We start from the raw sequence: 18,606 nt of genomic DNA on the forward strand, positions 1-18,606 counted from the left end.
AATATTAGTCAAATTGTATTAAAACCATTTTATTCCCTAATTCAATTATATGTACTTTGTTAAATAAATATATACTTAGTTTAAAGACCTAAATATTGTTTAGTTTTCTTAATAAGTTAAATGTCTGCTGTGCTTTACAGTGGAGCAGATCAAACTGAAAAAGAGCTGGTTACTGTATAGCTATACTTTGTCTCAAAGTGACTAGTCTGTACAGGGTAAGCTATGCAATGCTAACCTTATGGGAATTTCGCCAAGACGTTGCCAGTTTTATGCAGTGAGCTATGGTGTTATCTATTGTCTATCTTTCAAAATAAACGAAATAAACCAGGAGTTCGCTACAAGTCCTCACGTACAATTTTATGTAATTTACAAATATCGTTTACTAATAATTATACATAATACTATACATTATTTGTTTCTAATAGTAACTTATCAACTTTTATCTTTTATTAGTAGCAGTAGTATAATAAAATGTGCATTAAATAAACATTTGTTTCAAAGTTTAAAATAATATCGGTAATTTCTACTAACTGCCAAATTAAAAATGTTATTTATGTCCCTGCGGTGCTAACTACTGCCATAATGTGTAAGGCATTTGTAATTTTGGTTGATATCAATTGCAAATACTTTCTTCTAAGTTTTTCTGTAATTAAGAAGCAATTAGAGTAATTCTTGTACAAAATATGTTTAAAAGCTTGATACATTCAGGGCATTAATTAGTCTTTATTTGTTCTTCGGAGCGCGTAAACATATTCGAGTTACGATTATTTGTACCATCTTGGATGTACTGTTACTGTTTTGTTATTGTTATTATTTGTTGGTGGCTGTTGTTGTGATTTACTGTTGGCAATTATTGTTACTGGCTATTGTTATATTTGACGCCGAATTTTTACCGCAAAATGGAGGAAATTGTTCAATGGAAATGTGGAAAAGCTCTGAAACTTTCAGAGAAGCAGATACTATCGAATATTATTAATTATCATCTTAATCAGGATAAAAACTCAGTAATTTACTCTAAGTAATTCTTCACATAAAGGTTTTCGCAAACTGTATATTCATTTTTAATGGACAACACATTTTGCAGTGTTGATGGATTTTTTAATTTTTATCATTTTTGCAACAATAGTTCTAAATTTGTATTTGTAACTTTTATTTCTTATTTATTTTATTGTAATCACTGTTTCATTTTAATCATGTGTACTTTTACTATATATTGTACTCTTTTGTACTAAAATTTTGACTAGTCCGATAAGATTTATACATTTTTTTTTGTAAGAATTGTGTAAATTTTGTGGATGAATAAATTCTATCTATCTATCTATCTATCTATCTATCAGGTTAACGATTCTGTATCAAGTGTAATTAGGAAAGTGTCAGAAATGAGTGGTGTTTGCGAAAAGACTCTGTTTACGACAGGAATATTCATCACCTGCTAGATTACAATTTCCAAAGAGCAGGCCCAAGAAGCGAAAGGTTGGTAATTCTCGTGACAACAAGTACGATGAAGGTGTCAGAGGCCAAATTCGTAGAATAGTTCATCAATTTTTTCGTGACAACATACCACCAACAATAAGCACCATATTAGCTGTTGTAAATCTCGAAGAAATTTTGCCCAACTTTTCACGGGCCACGCTACATCGCTTGCTGAGTGATATGGATTTTGTGTTTATAAAACGTGGCAGAAATTCAATTTTCATTGAAAAACCAGAAATCATCTCGTGGCGTCATCGTTATTTACGCGCAATTCGTAAATACCGTGCAGAAGGATACAACACAGTGTATTTGGATGAATCATGGGTAAATATCGGGCACAGTGTGAAAAAAGAATGGGTTGATAAAACATTTACATTAAAAGCTCCAACAGCTCGTGGTGCACGGTTAGTTTTATTGCACGCAGGATCTACCAGTGGATTTGTTGATGGAGCAGAACTCACGTTTTTGGCAAAGAAAAATACTCAGGACTACCACGACGAAATGGATGGACCGACTTTCGAAGATTGGTTCGAAAATAACTGAATGCTAAATTTGCCACAAAAAACTGTTGTGGTAATGGACAATGCCCCCTATCACAGCAGAAAGTCAGAACAAATTCCCAGTTCAACATTAAAAAAAGATATTCAAGAATGGCTTCTGTCAAAGGACCTATTTTTGAAGAAGACTACCTAAAATGTGAGTTACTTGATGTAGCCTTCAAAGCAAAATATGACAGGTACATAATAGAAGATATTGCCAAAAAGCACAATGTGAAGATTCTGAGGCTCCCACCCTATCACTGTTAACTCAATCTCATCAAAATGGTTTGGAGTGAAGTGAAACGGTATATAGCTGGACGCAACGCGAATTTTAAAGAAACTGAAATACAAAATTTAATTACAGCAGCGTACCAGGTCATTACGCCAGAGAAATGGAAAAACTAAGTAAACCACGTAATAGCAACAAAAAAAATGTGGGAAATTAACAATTTGTTGGATGATATGTGTGGAGTGTATGCAAACTTTAAACAGCAATATTTAACTAATTTTTATCTTACAGCAAAAAAAAAACTAAAATGTTCAGAAAAGCAAAACTTATATTTTTTAACTCTTCAAGATTTTTCGTATCCCTAATACTTTTTAAGTTATTTTGAAAAAAAGCATTTTTTTCAAAATTTCAAAAAAAAAATTTCTTTTAATTTAGAAATAAATTTTTTTCAAAAATAAGCATTTTGAACCGGCCAAACAGATCATATAAACAATACATAAATACATTTTTTGGAGTGCTAATTATGGAATGATTATCACGATATTTTCACCAAAGAAAAGTACTAACTTTATTTTGAGCGTAAATCACTTAGTTTTGATGCCAGAAACTTTTTAAAAACCTCAAAAATAAAGCTTTACAAACACTTTTTTTTTAAAGTTTTAATGAGTTTTTCCCGAAAAGTGCTTCATTTTTTGGTTATTTCACGTTGAAATATTCTATCTGGAATTTGACAAATGGGAGCCTATTTTTCATGAGCTACAACTCTGCTCCTACGTCTACAGACTTCATAAGTACACCATTTTTTATATTTTTTTATAAGCTACATTTTTGTTCAGAATATTTTTCTATAAATACATACTTTTTGAGTTATTTGTCAAAAACCGTCTGAAAACATAGTTTTTATTTTAAAAAATGATTATTTTTACTCCCAAATAACTAAAAAAATAAATATTGACTTTGAGTGAAAAAACCATGGAATAAAAGTTACTTAGAATTTATTAATTCCCTTTTTTTTAACGTATAGTTTTTCACACCCGAAAAGGGGTGGCTTTCACTTCCAACTAAAAGCAACCCTGGGCTCGAATCCAACAGTGAAGTAGAGGGTAAGAGGAACCTAAATCCAAATTTTCAAGCAAATCCGACGTGATGAAAAAAATTATACTCCAAAACAGTCATTTACTGCAGTAATATAGACAAGTACTGATTAGTATTACAGGTTTTCCTGAACTCCCTTCCTGGTCACATTTAATTTTACAATATTTTTTGTTATAGTAAAATTCTCAGATATTCAATAAAAAATAATACCTAGTGAAATTTGAAAAAATGGTGGAAAAATGTTAGTGTTAAAAAAAAGGTGGTTGTGAAAAAAATGGCGACCTTATTTTTTTTTTAGACCCAGTACACCCAGGACTCTCAAAAGATTTAAATACAATTATTATCCAAAAAGTGTTTAATGGTTGGTGTGTGATATTTACTGAACGAGAGATTGTAAAAAAAGCAAAAACACGAATTTTGAAAAAATGTCTATTGTAAAACTTACTAGTCTGGTTCCTTAACGAAGCATTTTAGAGCCAATGGAGACGAAAATATGTAATATCTTGAATTGTAATTAACAATACCATGCGTTTCATTTCCTTTGACTAAAAATCCATTTGTTAATACTAGTCTCCAGCAACAATGACCTTCATACTAAAAGTTTTACAGTTAAACCATGCCACATAAATTAAAAAAGTTGGTTTATGTAAGGCGTAATAAGAATAAGGCTTACTCACAATTAATTTATTCTACTACCAACGACCTGTTTCGCATACTATAATTTTCTATGCATCCTCATGTCAACGGTATGGCAAAGTAAATGCTCAAAATACAATAACCCGTATTAGGATGCTGTCTGGTACAAAATATATAGCAATTATGCCAATATTGTATGTATGTAATTTATTAATTTCCGATATTAATGTTGATATTATCATATACGATTCTTAAAGACGATATCTCAAATTATATCTGCAAAACTAACAATTCAGTTCTTCTCGAATAATAAAATCGGTCGAAATATTTTATCAAATGCATAGTAAAAACTAATAAAGTTTTTAATACGTCTCACAATCGTAAATATCTTTTCCGTAACAGCAGCAAATAATACATAGTTTAAAGTTTATACCTTACCTCATAAAAAACTTTTCCACCACTTTCGCAGCTTAAAACTTCTACATCGTGCTTGGTATAAATCTTACAATCGGCACTAGCATCTTCAAATATATCCGACAAGTTCAAGCCACTCTCATCGTAAAATTTTTGAGGGACTATGTTCAAGTAATGTGTAACTAGGCTATTACCGAATTCCAGTTTATTCACTAACTTATCAAGATGTGTTACTACTCTTTTGAATATGTTGAGTAGAACTACTGAATCTTGAAACGTCGACCAAATTTCACTCAATTGGATGAAGTGTGGCTTGAAAAAAATCAATTACTACATATATATATATATATATATATATATATATATATATATATATATACATATATATATATATATATATATATATATATATATATATATATACATATATATATATACATATATATATATATATATATATATATATATATATATATATATATATATATATATATATAATATATATATACAGGGTGGTCCTTAAGTAATTGTACAAAAAGAAACAGTAGATTTTACACTTTAAAATATTACGATTTAAGCCAAATTGCTTTAATAAAATGTTGATATTAAGAAAGATAGAGGGTGTTAAAGTGCAAAATTAAAATTTTATTTTTCGCTATAACTTTCATGTTTGTAAACATTTATGTGTAAAAATTTACAATTAGGTACTTTTAAATATGAGAAATTATAATTTGATGCACACTTTGATGTAACTGATAGAGGGCGCCACTTATGCCACATATGTGGTATAAATTTGCACTTAACTTTTTTGCTCTTTAAGTTACCGGTATTTGGGATAAAAAATATTAAATATACATTATTTTAACAAAAAAAAGGTGTACTTCTTAATAACTTCAAAACTCAACAGTTTTCGAGATAATCGCATTTTAAAAATCAGCTGCATAATTCTGATCTAAGGCAATTACTCCAGGCAACGAAGAAAAAATAGACAAAAACATTAATACTTCTGAATTTTGGCATAAAATACCTTTAACTTAAGGTAATAGTTTAAATAAAATAAATATATTGGCAGGATAATTAATAATAGGAATTGACAAAATAACAGAATAATAGGATTTTACATCAAACATTTTACGTTTTATGTTAAATTAAAGTCATAATCAAAACATTTTGTTTACAAACCAAATTAAGAAATAGTTAAACTAAATAACATAACTTTTTGTCAAAGTAAGTGTTCGGTATGTCCACCATTTTCTTTAATTCATTTGTCAATATATTCCATAAAAGATAGTCTCATATTAAATAGCATCATTGGTTCTAAAGAAACTGCTGCAGTATTTATTTCTTCCCATAGTTGGTTGCGACTGTTTATGGGATTCTTATAGACACGTTGTTTTAATGAGTTCCATACACCAAAATCAAGCGGATTAAATTCTGTGCTACGTGGTGGCTGTAATGTATAATGGATGAATATATTATTTTGGATACATATCCAAATCTTATGCTATATTATGGAACTACATCTTATTTGTCGCAGAAGTTAAATAATGTATTAAACCGTGATGTATCTCGTTCATTGGTTACTTATATACACACGGAATAACCTATCGATGACATTATTTATTTATATGATTACGTTACAGCTTACGAGTAACTATAATTACATCTCGAAGAAATGGACTATTATGATTTACTAACGAACTAATATTATGCTAAACTAAATTGCCTGTGTGTTTACTATATTTATAACAATATCGGTTATTAGGACAACGATGATGTTTTTGTAAAAATGCTGAGTCTTTCAGGTTAGATTTGTAGCAAAAGTATTATGAAACAGGACACATATGTGTTATTCAATACCTGTGCTCTAGTTTCTATCTCTCCTAATAAAAATGGGTAAACAATTTACGTAATGAACAATAAGTATTCTTTTCGGATTTTTTATAAATTAAATAATTATATCAATATCTCACCACATTGCCAAGGAATATGACTACCACGACCAATCCAACTTTCAGAAAAGTTGTATTTAAGTATGTTCTAACTGCCTTCTCTCTAGAATGTGGTGGTGTACCATCTTGCATAAATCACATATTTTGGGTTTTTAGCATTTTAAAATAGAGAAAAAGTAATACAACGCCATTATAGAAACTTAAGAAGCGATAGCAAAGGGAAATTGTGAACATGATGACGGCCAACTTCTGAATACGGACACGGCACCTAAAGAAGAAGATGAAATATCTTTTCTCCAATAAGACATTTAGCACCCATAACAAAGCATTTTGTGATGTTACATTATTATCGTTGAGTTGTTTTAATATGAATAAACTATGAATTATGCTTATCTACAGGTATTTAGTGCTTTACCGCAAAAATATCAAACTAAGAATTATTGTACAGCTGACTTATAAAATGCATTTATCTCGAAAACGGTTGAATTTTCAGGTTACTAACTAGTATACCTTTGCTTTCTAAAAATAATGTACCTTTATTATTTTTTAACACAAATAGAGCTAACTTAAAGAGCAAAAAAGTTAAGCTCTAATTTATGCCACACATGTGGCATATGTGACGCCCTCTATTAGTTACATTAAAGTAAGTATAAAATGATAATTTATCCTACTCAAAAGCATCCAACTGTAAATTTTTGTTCATAAATATTTACAAACATAAAAGTTATAGCGAAAAATAAAATTTAAAATTTTCACTTTAACACCCTGTATCTTTTTTAATATCAACATTTTATTAAAGCAAATTGGCTTAAATCGTAATATTTTAAAATGCAGAATCTACGGTTTCTGTTTGTACAATTACTTAAGGACCACCCTGTATAGATTGCAGCAGATTGGATTTCTTTATTACGTGCCTGAATTTTTATTGAACTGTGTCTTGGAATTATTAATTTTATCGCTTCGAATACGCATGAGTGTTTAAAATACCATTAAACTTAAAAGACTCTTTTAGTAATAAATTATGTTTTGGGCTATAGTATGCGATACACGAATACGTTTTCTTTTAAACCATTTTATTCAAGTAATAATCACGCATAATCCCTCTCAAAATTTTATTGGCTTTTAGTTAAAAGTGTTCTAAAGCGTATTATTTTCTTATGGGAAGAAATATTTCGAACCAAACTACACATCCCCTTCCCAAAAATTAATTAGCGTAGGCCTAATTTATACAAAGGTACTATTCGATTTTAGTTCTCAGTTGCCAGTTATTATTTGTATCAACATGCATTCAGACGCGCATATTTGTAGTTTAGTTACGCTCGAGAAACTCGTAAGAGATCCTTTTTTTGTTTATTTATAGAGCTCGACTGGCAATTCAATTTTTTTGCCGCTTCCATTCACAGAATTATTTTATAATATCTGATTTCCGCCGACTAGGTTAACCACCCTTGGAGTATGATGCAATTCACTAACTGTTCCTTTGGATTCCAATATCTGTTTTTCAAAGGTCAACAAACTATTATGTGAGTACAATATTTAATAATGATAATTTTTTTTGCTGTTAGAAACAGTAGGTTATCATTTTTTGTTGAGAGATGTTCTTATTCAGAAAAACCCACCTCACAGTTTTTCCTATTCCGTGTACCGGAAACCCACTCTTACAAACTGTTATCTCAATTTCCAGTAACATCTTGACCCCGCACAACTCAATTCAGTTATCAACACCCTTGTTTTCCGTTCCATAAGACTTAGCGACAACAACCACAGGTCATCCGAAATCAATTCAATAAGGCTAACACTGATAAAATGCGTTAGGCTTTCACGGCCATCATCTAACTTGTTAAACTGTTTGTTCGGGCTGTTAGGCCGTTGTCTTCTAAGATTAGTTCTCGACGTTTCGCTAACACTAGGGGTTGGCATCTTCTGGAGATGTTACTGCTTAGCTTGTAACGAAGTTACAGGTCAGTTTCAGCTTACAAGCGAAGCAGTAACATCTCGAGAAGATGCCAACTCCTAGTGTTGGCGAAACGTCGAGATCTAATCTCAGAAGACAACGGCCTAACATTCCGAACAAAACAGTTTAACAAGTAAGGCAAACACTTTTACAAAACTGGTACCACAAAACCCAAATCAATAGGATCTAAACCCCATTCCATCCAAAAAAGAAACCTTGCCGCTGGATCAACCCAAAATCTTTCTCTACCTTTTATTAAAGGTATCACTGACAAGATCAGTAGAACTCTTAACTCTCTAAATAACAAAACCATCTTCACTACCCACTTCAAGTTGTCCAATCTCGTCAGATCCGTAAAAGACCAAATTCTCAATGAAGACCATGGTGTCTACGAGATACCTTGTTCCAGTTGGGCAGATACATAGGACAAACAAGCCGACGAATTCATAACCGTATTTACGAACATTATATATCTGTCAAACATTTCGATACTACTTATAGTATAGTCCATAAATTATTTATACTTACAAACACCGTGTCTACATGTATATGAAAATTTGGTACAACATTACTATTCAATTCTGCTATAATTTCGGTATATTGTTGATATATTTTCAGTAAAGCTCTTTTTTGTATTGCGACGTCATGTGCTAAAAACCTAAAACAGGTCAAAAAACTTAGTATTTTGAAATTATTCCATTCGACTAAAATGTATCTTTTTATTGTTACTGTCGATCTTTACTTTTCTTTGATATTGTTATCGGCGCCATAAGGTCTTGTATTGTTGTATGCTTAATTTCATTTTGTTCTGTCTCTTGTATACAATTGCTAGGGATACATCACATATTTTGATAGTATTATATCCATTGTTGTTGGTTAATTACTTCTAAGTAGGAGATATATTTTTCTGTCCTATTTATTTTGGAAAAATAAATAACAAAAATTGTTTGTCTGATGCAATTCATTTTAAATTTGGTGTATAAACTTTTGAAACTTGTGAAATGTCCGTTTCTTTTTATTTACTGCATTTTTACTGCGTATTCTTTTCCTGTTTCCTCTTTTCTTTTTCTTGTATATGATCTAATAAACTCCCTTTTTAATATATGTTCTCCAATTTACCCATTTTAATTTATATATGTTTTTGTAGATTTTTGCCCCAGATTGTAGCGATGTGCATCGCCTCCGTCCCGTCAGCGCTAGAGCAGATGGAAGGCTGACGACTGTATAAAACAGCGTACGCCACAAGAGATAATGGAGTTCGGCTAGAGTGCTGATCTAGTGGGAACTCCACCGGGACTCTGGGTGTTGTTGGGTGTGTTGGATAACAAGTTTACTAAGCCTAGCGTATTGACTGAAGGCCAACAGCTTCTCTTAGAGTGTTCCGTACCCGGTCTTGGAGTATTGATCTGAGACACCTATTCTTTCATGTATCCAAGTGTTGATTAGTCACTTTCCGCTTCTCGCCGGACCGACTGTTGATTGGTCCGTTTCATTTTTATTCCTCTGACCCGACCTTCCTTTCTTCGCTGCGTATGTTTTAATACATCGTAATTGTCGTTTCTATTTTATGACATTAATTGTATTTTATTTTTCGCAGGTATTAAACAGTGGGTCCTCGAACTGTGCTGTCACCCTAGGATTGGCGTTTGATTATCATTATCTTAAAAATAATTTTATTTTGTTTGTTTTTTGTTCTAAATATATTTTTATTTGAAGTAAACCTGAGTTTTACTGAGACCGCTTTTTAAAGAACTACCCGTCACAATATATTAATTTAAGCGTGTTTGATTAAGATCTCTTACTGTTTCTTTTTATAGCAAGTAACCTTTAATTACTTCATGTTTGAGTGATCATAGACATTTTTTGGCTTTTCCCATCGACTCAGTATTCTAATTAATCAAACTACTAGATAATGTTCAGAATATAAGTCACTTCCACTGTAAATACCAGTATCTTCTACTTGGTTTTGCTACTTTAGATTTACTATTATGTAATCTATTATCAATCCTTATCTACAGAACGTGTTTTTGACTGTTAATTTGTTTTTTATACTCCTACCTTAGTTCAAACCAATATCGACCCCTATCGTATTCTATTAATGTTCTGCCTAAGCTATTCCCAACAGGTATTCTTTAGGATTCCTCTCCTACTCCTTCCAGGAACTTGCAACTCAGCAATTCTTCGTATCGGGATATCATCTCGACGATAAACATGCCCTAATCATTTTAATCTATGCTCTCTCATTTTGGCATCAGTTGGTGCCAGTAGACTTGCCTTATGTTCTTTTTAAATTGCATCCTTTTTGTCACTTCACTCATATATATATATATATATATATATATATATATATATATATATATATATATATATATATATATATATATATATAAGGAATCTCATTCCTTCAGGATGCATTTGTTGTTTCCCTTTCTTTTTAACTGCCCAATATTTATCTGCGCCGATTATAGTTGGCCTTATGTAAGTTTTATAGAATTTTCCCTTTAGTTTATTTGGAGAGTTTTTGTGTCACACAATGCACCACTTGCTTCTTTCGACTTCTAAATTTGACTGTGTTGGAAAATTCTCCTCCCTTGCCTAATTTAGGCAGCACTTTTTCGTTTGAAGTATGTGATGCCCATGACATCTTGGGGATCTTGAGTTTTTGATTTTTCGAAACATTTTCTGGCATGTTCTATTCTAGATCTTATTTATAAGTCAGGATTTAGACTGATATACATCGATCATCCCAGGTACTTGAACTTGTTGACCTGCTTCAAACTTAGATCGTCGATTGTGGAAGGTTGAGGTATTATGATTTTTTCGCATTGACATCACTTTGGTTTTCTTAATGTTTATTTTCATACCGAATTGCTCACAGACCGAGTTGGTTCCGTTGATCAGTCTCAAGTTTGAATCCGAAATCGATACCGCATTATCGGCGTATCTGATGCTGTTGATTTTTACGTCATTCGCCTAAAAATCCTTCGGTGCCTGTTTAAATAAATCGGAATATAGATAAAACAGCAGGGGTGATAGAACACATCCTTGTCTAACTCTTCTTCTAATTTCTACCTCTGCTGGTGTGAAATCTGGCGTTTTGATTACTGTACAAGCTTTTTAGTAGTTTGATGCTCTTATATCCAGACCAAGTTCTTGCAAACGTTATATATAGCAGTATGTTTCTCAAGCCCTCTTTTTATAAAGTCAATGAAGCAAATAAACATATATTTTTGTTGATTGTAGCATTTTTGGGTCAGAACTACTAGTAAACTGAATAGAGAGAACTTCTCTCGTTAAGTTTATCAGGAGCATTCAAAAACATCCAGACCCCATTCCATCAAAAAAAGAAATCTTGCTGCCCAATCAACCCAAAATCTGCCTACCTTTTTTCAAATGTGTCACTGACAAGATCGGTAGAACTCTTAACCTTCTAAACATCAAAACCATCTTCACTACGCACTCCAAGTTGTCCATTCTCGTTAGATCCGTAAAAGAGCAAATCTCCAATGAAGACCATGGTGTCTATGAAATACATTGTTCCACTTGCCCATGACCATACATAGGACAGACAAACCGACGAATCCACAACCGTTTTTACGTACTTTCGATGTCTGTAAACATTTCGATACTACTTCAGCCCTAGCCCAACATCATATTCAGACAGGTCACAAATATATTTCGAAGAAGCAAAAACTATCGCTCCTACCCGCTCCTTAAAATCAAGAATTATCCGCGAAGCCATCGAAATTGAAAAATGCCCCAACAGCATAAACACGCGGGATGACACTAAAAAATTGCCGGTAAGAGACCTGAGTGTCATTTAACACTGTGTTTGACAGTGCCGCTTAATTACATTTTAAATGGTGGAGTCAATTTTTGTTAAAGCTAATAGTTTTATATTTCTCAATTGAATATAGGTTAATTTTGAACGATATTATGATTTAATACCATTTATAATTGAAACAATTTCTTCACAAACATACGTTGAACTGAAACAAAAATACCACAAAGTAAAATTGTGAAAACGTGAAGATAAAAATTGAATATGTTCTTTTTCTAAATCCTGAGATCCGTATTAAATGAGCATTGAAGAGTTAAAAATTAAATTTTTAACCTTATTGTAGTAATTTGAAACATTATTTAATTTGATGGCTAACTGATTTATGAATTTGAAATAAATAAGGATTTTTTATAGTGAATTCTGAATAAAAACACGAGAGTTTTTTTTAAATCAGCTGACTTGGCCACTAATGTTGGAAAAATATAATATTTTCTTTGTAATCTTTAATTTAATGTGTTCAAATGTTTCTTTATGCACGCAAGGAAAGCTAAATTCCGCAGAAAAATATTCATTTTTCACTTGTTTAACAATCATTCATAGCTTTCCTCCAAAAATTGCAAAACAAACTTTTTAAATTCTAAATTATGGTCAGTGTATTTAAAACAGCCATTGAACATTATAATAACGGAGCAATTAGCCGTCCTTTTGATTTTTCCTAAACAAGTTCTCGAAATCATCGTGGATTGGTAGTTCGAGCGTCTATTTTATTTATTCACCGTGATACAGGGTCAATCATCTGTCACGAAGCGTTCAAATGCTCTCACCTGCGCATTATCTGTGATGTCACATCTTTAATCCAAAACTAGTAAAAATATTGGCCATCTCGTATTTCGGCGATTATTCGGGTTTTAACATATTGGCCCATATTATTTTTTTAGGGCGCATGGCGCACGGCGCAGAAAACTGCACAGATGTAGCAAACCACATCAAAAATCTACTACAAAAATATGATGTAAAAATCTTCTCCCTAATAGATACCACATCTAAAACCGCGGATAACATTTGCGGATACACTACACAACATCATCATCATCATCATCATTGGTGCTACAGCCCTATAAAAGAGCCTCGACCTTCCCAAGTCTATCACGCCAGTCAGTTCTATCCATTGCCAACTGTTGCCAGTTTGCTGCGCCTATTTGTCTACCATCCTCATCTACACCATCCCTCCATCTGAGTTTTGGTCTACCCCTTTTTCTACTTCCCACAGGTTGTGACATAAGGATTCTTCTAGGAGGGTTGTTCTGCTGTGATCTTGCCAGATGTCCTGCCCATCTTAGTCTTTCCATTTTTATAAAGGATACTATGTCTTTATCACCAAATATATGTTTATATCTGTGATATATCTCGTAGTTGTACCTCCTTCTCCAAACACCATTTTCACAGATGCCACCAAATATTCTTCTCAGGATCCTTCGTTCAAATATAAGCAGGACATTTTCATCTGCCTTGGAAATGGTCCATGCCTCCGACCCATATGTCAACACTGGTTGTATAAGGGTTTTGTATATGGTTATTTTTGTTTTTTGGCTTAAGTTTCTGCTTCTCATATGTCTACTCAGTCCAAAATAGCATTTGTTTGCTAGGATTATTCTTCGCTTGATTTCTTCCGTCATGACGTTCTCCTTGGTGACCAGGGAGCCTAAGTATGTGAATTTGTCCACCACTTCAAAGGTAGAATTATCAACCGTGAATTGGTGGCCGATGTTTCTGGCTCTATTGTTGGGTGTTGATGCCATTATCTTAGTTTTATTTTCATTTACTTATTTTTTGGCAGGCCCATATTTTTTGAGGCGTGTGACAAGGTGGTATACATTTCTTCTAGCTTGCGTGTTGTGTGGGCAACTAGATCAACATCATCTGCATATGCCAAAATTTGGGATGATTTATTAAAAGTGTTTCCTCTGCTGTCTATTTGGGCATCCCTGACCGCCTTTTCCAAAGCTATGTTGAATAGGAGACACGCCAGCGCATCTCCCTGTCGCAGCCCAACATGCGTTTCAAATGCCTGTGATTGTTCGCCCTGTATTTGGACTTTGCAAAAAATTTTACTCATTGTAGCCTTAACCAACCTTATCAGTTTATCGGGGATGTGGAATTCATCCATGGCTTCAAACAATTTATTTCTTAGGACACTATCATAGGCCGATTTAAAGTCTACGAAAAGATGGTATGTGTCGATATTAAATTCATTGGTTTTTTCCAGTATTTGCCTTAGCACAAAGATCTGGTCTGTTGTTGATCGACCAGGCCTAAAACCACTTTGATATTCGCCAAGAAGCTCCTCTGAATATTCACTCAGGCGACCATATAAAATACTCGAAAATATTTTGTATGCTGTATTAAGGAGGATTATTCCCCTATAGTTTCTACATTCTAATTCATCGCCCTTTTTGTATAGCGGGCAAACGATCGCAATACACCACTCTTCTGGGATTTGTTCCTCATTCCAGGCTCTCAGTATGATTTTATATATATGATTAGTCAGAGTAGCACCTCCACATTTAATAAGTTCCGCGGGTATACCATCACTTCCTGGAGATTTATTATTTTTTAGGTGTTTTATTGCATCCCGTACTTCCTGAATTGATGGAGGCTCCAATGGTGTATTGTTGTTTGCTCCTGGGGGTGGTTGATTTGGATCTTCTACTTCGATAATAATCCGTTCTTTATAGTGTTCCACCCACCTTTTCAATACTTCTTCTTTTGTATTGAGTATATGCCCCTCCTTATCCTTACATAGTCCGATCCTTGGTTTAAATTCTTTTCTTGCTTTATTCAGATTTTTATAGAATTTTCTTGTTTGATTTTCCTTTTTTAATGCCTCAAGTTCTTCCAATATTCTATTTTCATAAGTTCGCTTTTTTCTCCGATGGATGTACTTCTCTTCTCTTCTGAGATCTTTATATTTTTGTTCTTTTTCTCGGGTTCTTCTTTGCTGCATCAGTTTATATGCATTGTTCTTTCTTCTTGTAATGTCCTCGCACTCAGCATCGAACCACTCATTGCGTGGTGGTGGTCTTTGCGGCCCTAGAATGTTATTTGCTGCGTCTTTAATGTAATTTTTACACATTTCCCATTGTCTAATTGTTAGATTCTCTTTAGTTATGTATTTAGTTTCGATATAGTTTTGAAACCTTTCTACCGTTTGCGGGTTTTTGAGGAGTTCAATATTAAGGCGCCTTGTTTTGGTACTTCTCTCCTTCTTCGCATTTGAGATTCTAGCCCGAATTCTTGTGCCAACTAGAAAATGATCTGAATCAATATTGGCGCCTCGATAGGTGCGGACATCCATAAGGTTGGAGAAGTGTCTAGCATCTATGATCACATGATCAATTTGGTTGTTCGTTAATCCATCAGGCGAGGTCCAAGTCCCCATATGAATTTTTTTGTGTAGAAAACATGTACTTCCTACGATCATGTTCTTTGAGGCTGCGAAGGTGACTGCTCGGTGTCCATTCGAATTAGTATTATTCTACATTCTACACTACACCACATATCACAATCCTAAAAGTAGAATCTCTGATGGGATTCTTATCCTTGTACACAAAGACAAGCTTACGACACCTCATATAATCCCTCCTCAATTCCAAGTACCAAACATCGATTACCTCGCAGTAGACCTATGTACTTCAAAGAAATACCACCACCACTGTAATTTCTTACTATAGACATCTTAACGAGCCGCTCTTTGTACATCTGATTGAATACGTTTCCATACTGAACAGAGCAATCCTAATGGGCGACTTTAATAAAAGGCACACACAATTGAGTGACTCTTCCACAAATTCAAGATCTGCTAGATCTACCTATCGATATAATTACTAACACGGAAGCTACGTTCTTTAGTGACAATACAATGGCTATCATTGATCACATTCTATGCACTAAAAGCATTATGGACAAATTCAAGAATAGATGTTTCATAGGGGACACGTCAAACCACCTTCCATTTCTAGTTAAGTCCAACTTTTGGACCCCTACACAAAAAATGCCATTCATTTACAAAAGAGATTACAGAAAGACCAATTGGGAACTATTTCAATATTACATCAGTCACAACCTTCCAGAGTTACGTAACCTCTCGTCAACAAACCAAAATGACACAGGCATCTCAAAAATTTAAAGTCTTCTACAAGAAGCTCCAAACTTAGCAATTATATTAATGAAATATAACCTATATACTCCAATTCTTCCACAAAGAATCTTCGCTAAAATCCAAACAAGGAGCTGATTTTTAAGCTTCTGAGAGAGTATAAAGATTTCGAGACCCCCTCATCAAACACAACCGACTCTCGGCAGTAATCAGAATCTTCGCGTGCAGTTTTAAGACTCCTCCATGCCAGCGGTGCCATTTTCGTCACATAAACTCGATGTTTCTTCTTTTTAACTACCCAATTTTCAGTTCAGTTTCATGTAATACCCTATGAACATTTCTTATATATATATATATATATATATATATATATATATATATATATATATATATATATATATATATATATATATATATATATATATATATATGTTGGAAATATCGGGTATGTGGTCTATTCTAAATAAAAAATCTTTGTTTTTTCTAAAGCTCAATATTTCGCCATTTATTTGATGGCTTCATCGGGAGTAACTGTAAAAAAAAACATTTCAAAACACTGACGTACACTTGGATTTACAATACTTACAGAAATTAAAAGATTATACACATAAATAAAATAAATAAAATTGAATACTAAAATAAATAAATTTCTTGCTGATATTAAATGATGCCTTTGAATATCGCAATAATTATAATTCTAAGGACACATTTACCTTTGTCGATGCTGTTAGGGGAATGCGGTTACCAAAAGATTATGTTTTGATTTCTCTGGATGTAGTTTCTTTATTTACAAAAATTCCATTAAATATGGTCACGGACATTATAGAAACAAATTGGAACCTTATAAAAGACTACACGACATTATCTAAAGGTAATTTTTTACTAATTCTCAGGTTCATTTTTAATAACACTTATTTCAGTTTCAATGGAAAATTTTACTCCCAAATTTTTGGAACACCTATGTGTTCCCCGATTAGTCCCATCCTTGCTACTATTGTAACTGATCATGTCTTAGACAATGTGATCACACAATTACCTTTCGAATTACCATTTATATATAAATATGTCGATGACATCATATGTGCAGTTCCATCTTATCACATCAATACCACATTAAACATTTTTAATTCATTTAATGAACATCTTCAGTTCACAATTGAAACCGAGACAGATCTTAGTATACCATTTTTAGACACAAAGGTAATAAGAACAAATGACAATATTCTGACATTGGATTGGTACCAAAAGCCAACAACATCGGGAAGGTATATGAATTACTTTTCAAACCACACTACTCGTCAAAAATATAATACAGTATTGGGTATGAAAAACAGGGTAATGTCCATTGTTGATGATAATTTGTTACAAAAAAATCTGGACATATTATACAAAATTTTTCGAAACAACGGCTATCCTAAACATATTTTAAAAAAACTCATTTACAGCAGTAATTTCTATGATGGTCCTGTCCTTGATTCTAACAATGAGTCAATCAAATACAAAAAACTCCCCTTTATTAACGGTCTAACCCAGTCTGTCGTATCCATATTTAAAGATGTTTCCAATATTAATATAGCTAAATACAATACCATAAATAGCAAACAACTTTTTTCTAAAATTAAAGACCCAGTACCAACCTTATATAGGAGTAATGTGGTATATGAAATACCGGGTCTAGTATGTGAAAAAAGCTACATTGGCCATACATCGCAGTGGCTAAAACAACGTATCACACAGCATAAAAGTGATTGCCGCTTAGGAAAAAATTCTTGCGCAGTTGTCGAGCACTACAAAAACACCGGTCATCTGTTAGACTACAACAATACTCGTATTTTGGCACAGACTGAAAATTACAAAAGTAGGTTATTTTTGGAGATGTACCACATTAACAAAAATAAACAAATTTTAAATTATAAAACAGACACGGGGCAATTAAGAAACATATATTGCAATATATTAAACAAAATTTAAAACTACACTCACCTTAATGATTAATCATACTAACTAGCCTTAATGATTAATTAAAGAAATACTATTCCTCTAATGTTTTCTTACATTGTTATTTTTTGCATTTTGAAATAATTTTTACTTGTTCCATCTTATTTATTGTTAACGAACGTGCTCAAAAATATTTTAAATTTTTACATGCATTTTATTAAATGTACAGTTTCATCAACAATAATGTTATTTTAGTATTCAATTTTATTTATGTGTATAATCTTTTAATTTCTGTAAGTATTGTAAATCCAAGTGTACGTCAGTGTTTTGAAATGTTTGTTTTTTACAGTTACTCCCGATGAAGCCATCAAATAAATGGCGAAATATTGAGCTTTAGAAAAAACAAAGATTTTTTATTTAATATAGACCACAAACATAT

The 18,606-nt window shown here is 32.6% G+C and overlaps 2 protein-coding genes across 6 annotated transcripts in view; one reads left to right on the forward strand and one right to left on the reverse strand.

Moving 5' to 3' along the window:
* Window positions 1-18,606, forward strand: part of Camta (Calmodulin-binding transcription activator) — a 1,863,487-nt gene that overhangs the window by 53,204 nt on the left and 1,791,677 nt on the right. The window lies entirely within an intron of this gene.
* The window catches only part of LOC140441675 (cilia- and flagella-associated protein 206-like), a 46,748-nt gene that overhangs the window by 7,587 nt on the left and 20,555 nt on the right, over window positions 1-18,606 (reverse strand). For both annotated transcript variants that reach the window (XM_072532547.1, XM_072532546.1), the window contains exons 5-7: window positions 8,821-8,950; window positions 4,411-4,698; window positions 3,782-3,930 (exon numbers count right to left, since the gene is read on the reverse strand). In XM_072532547.1, the coding sequence (XP_072388648.1) occupies window positions 3,782-3,930; window positions 4,411-4,698; window positions 8,821-8,950 (567 nt within the window). The remainder of the gene's footprint in view (window positions 1-3,781; window positions 3,931-4,410; window positions 4,699-8,820; window positions 8,951-18,606) is intronic.

Source organism: Diabrotica undecimpunctata, chromosome 5 (genome assembly GCF_040954645.1).
Source record: "Diabrotica undecimpunctata isolate CICGRU chromosome 5, icDiaUnde3, whole genome shotgun sequence".
NCBI classification, from domain to species: Eukaryota; Metazoa; Arthropoda; class Insecta; order Coleoptera; family Chrysomelidae; genus Diabrotica; species Diabrotica undecimpunctata.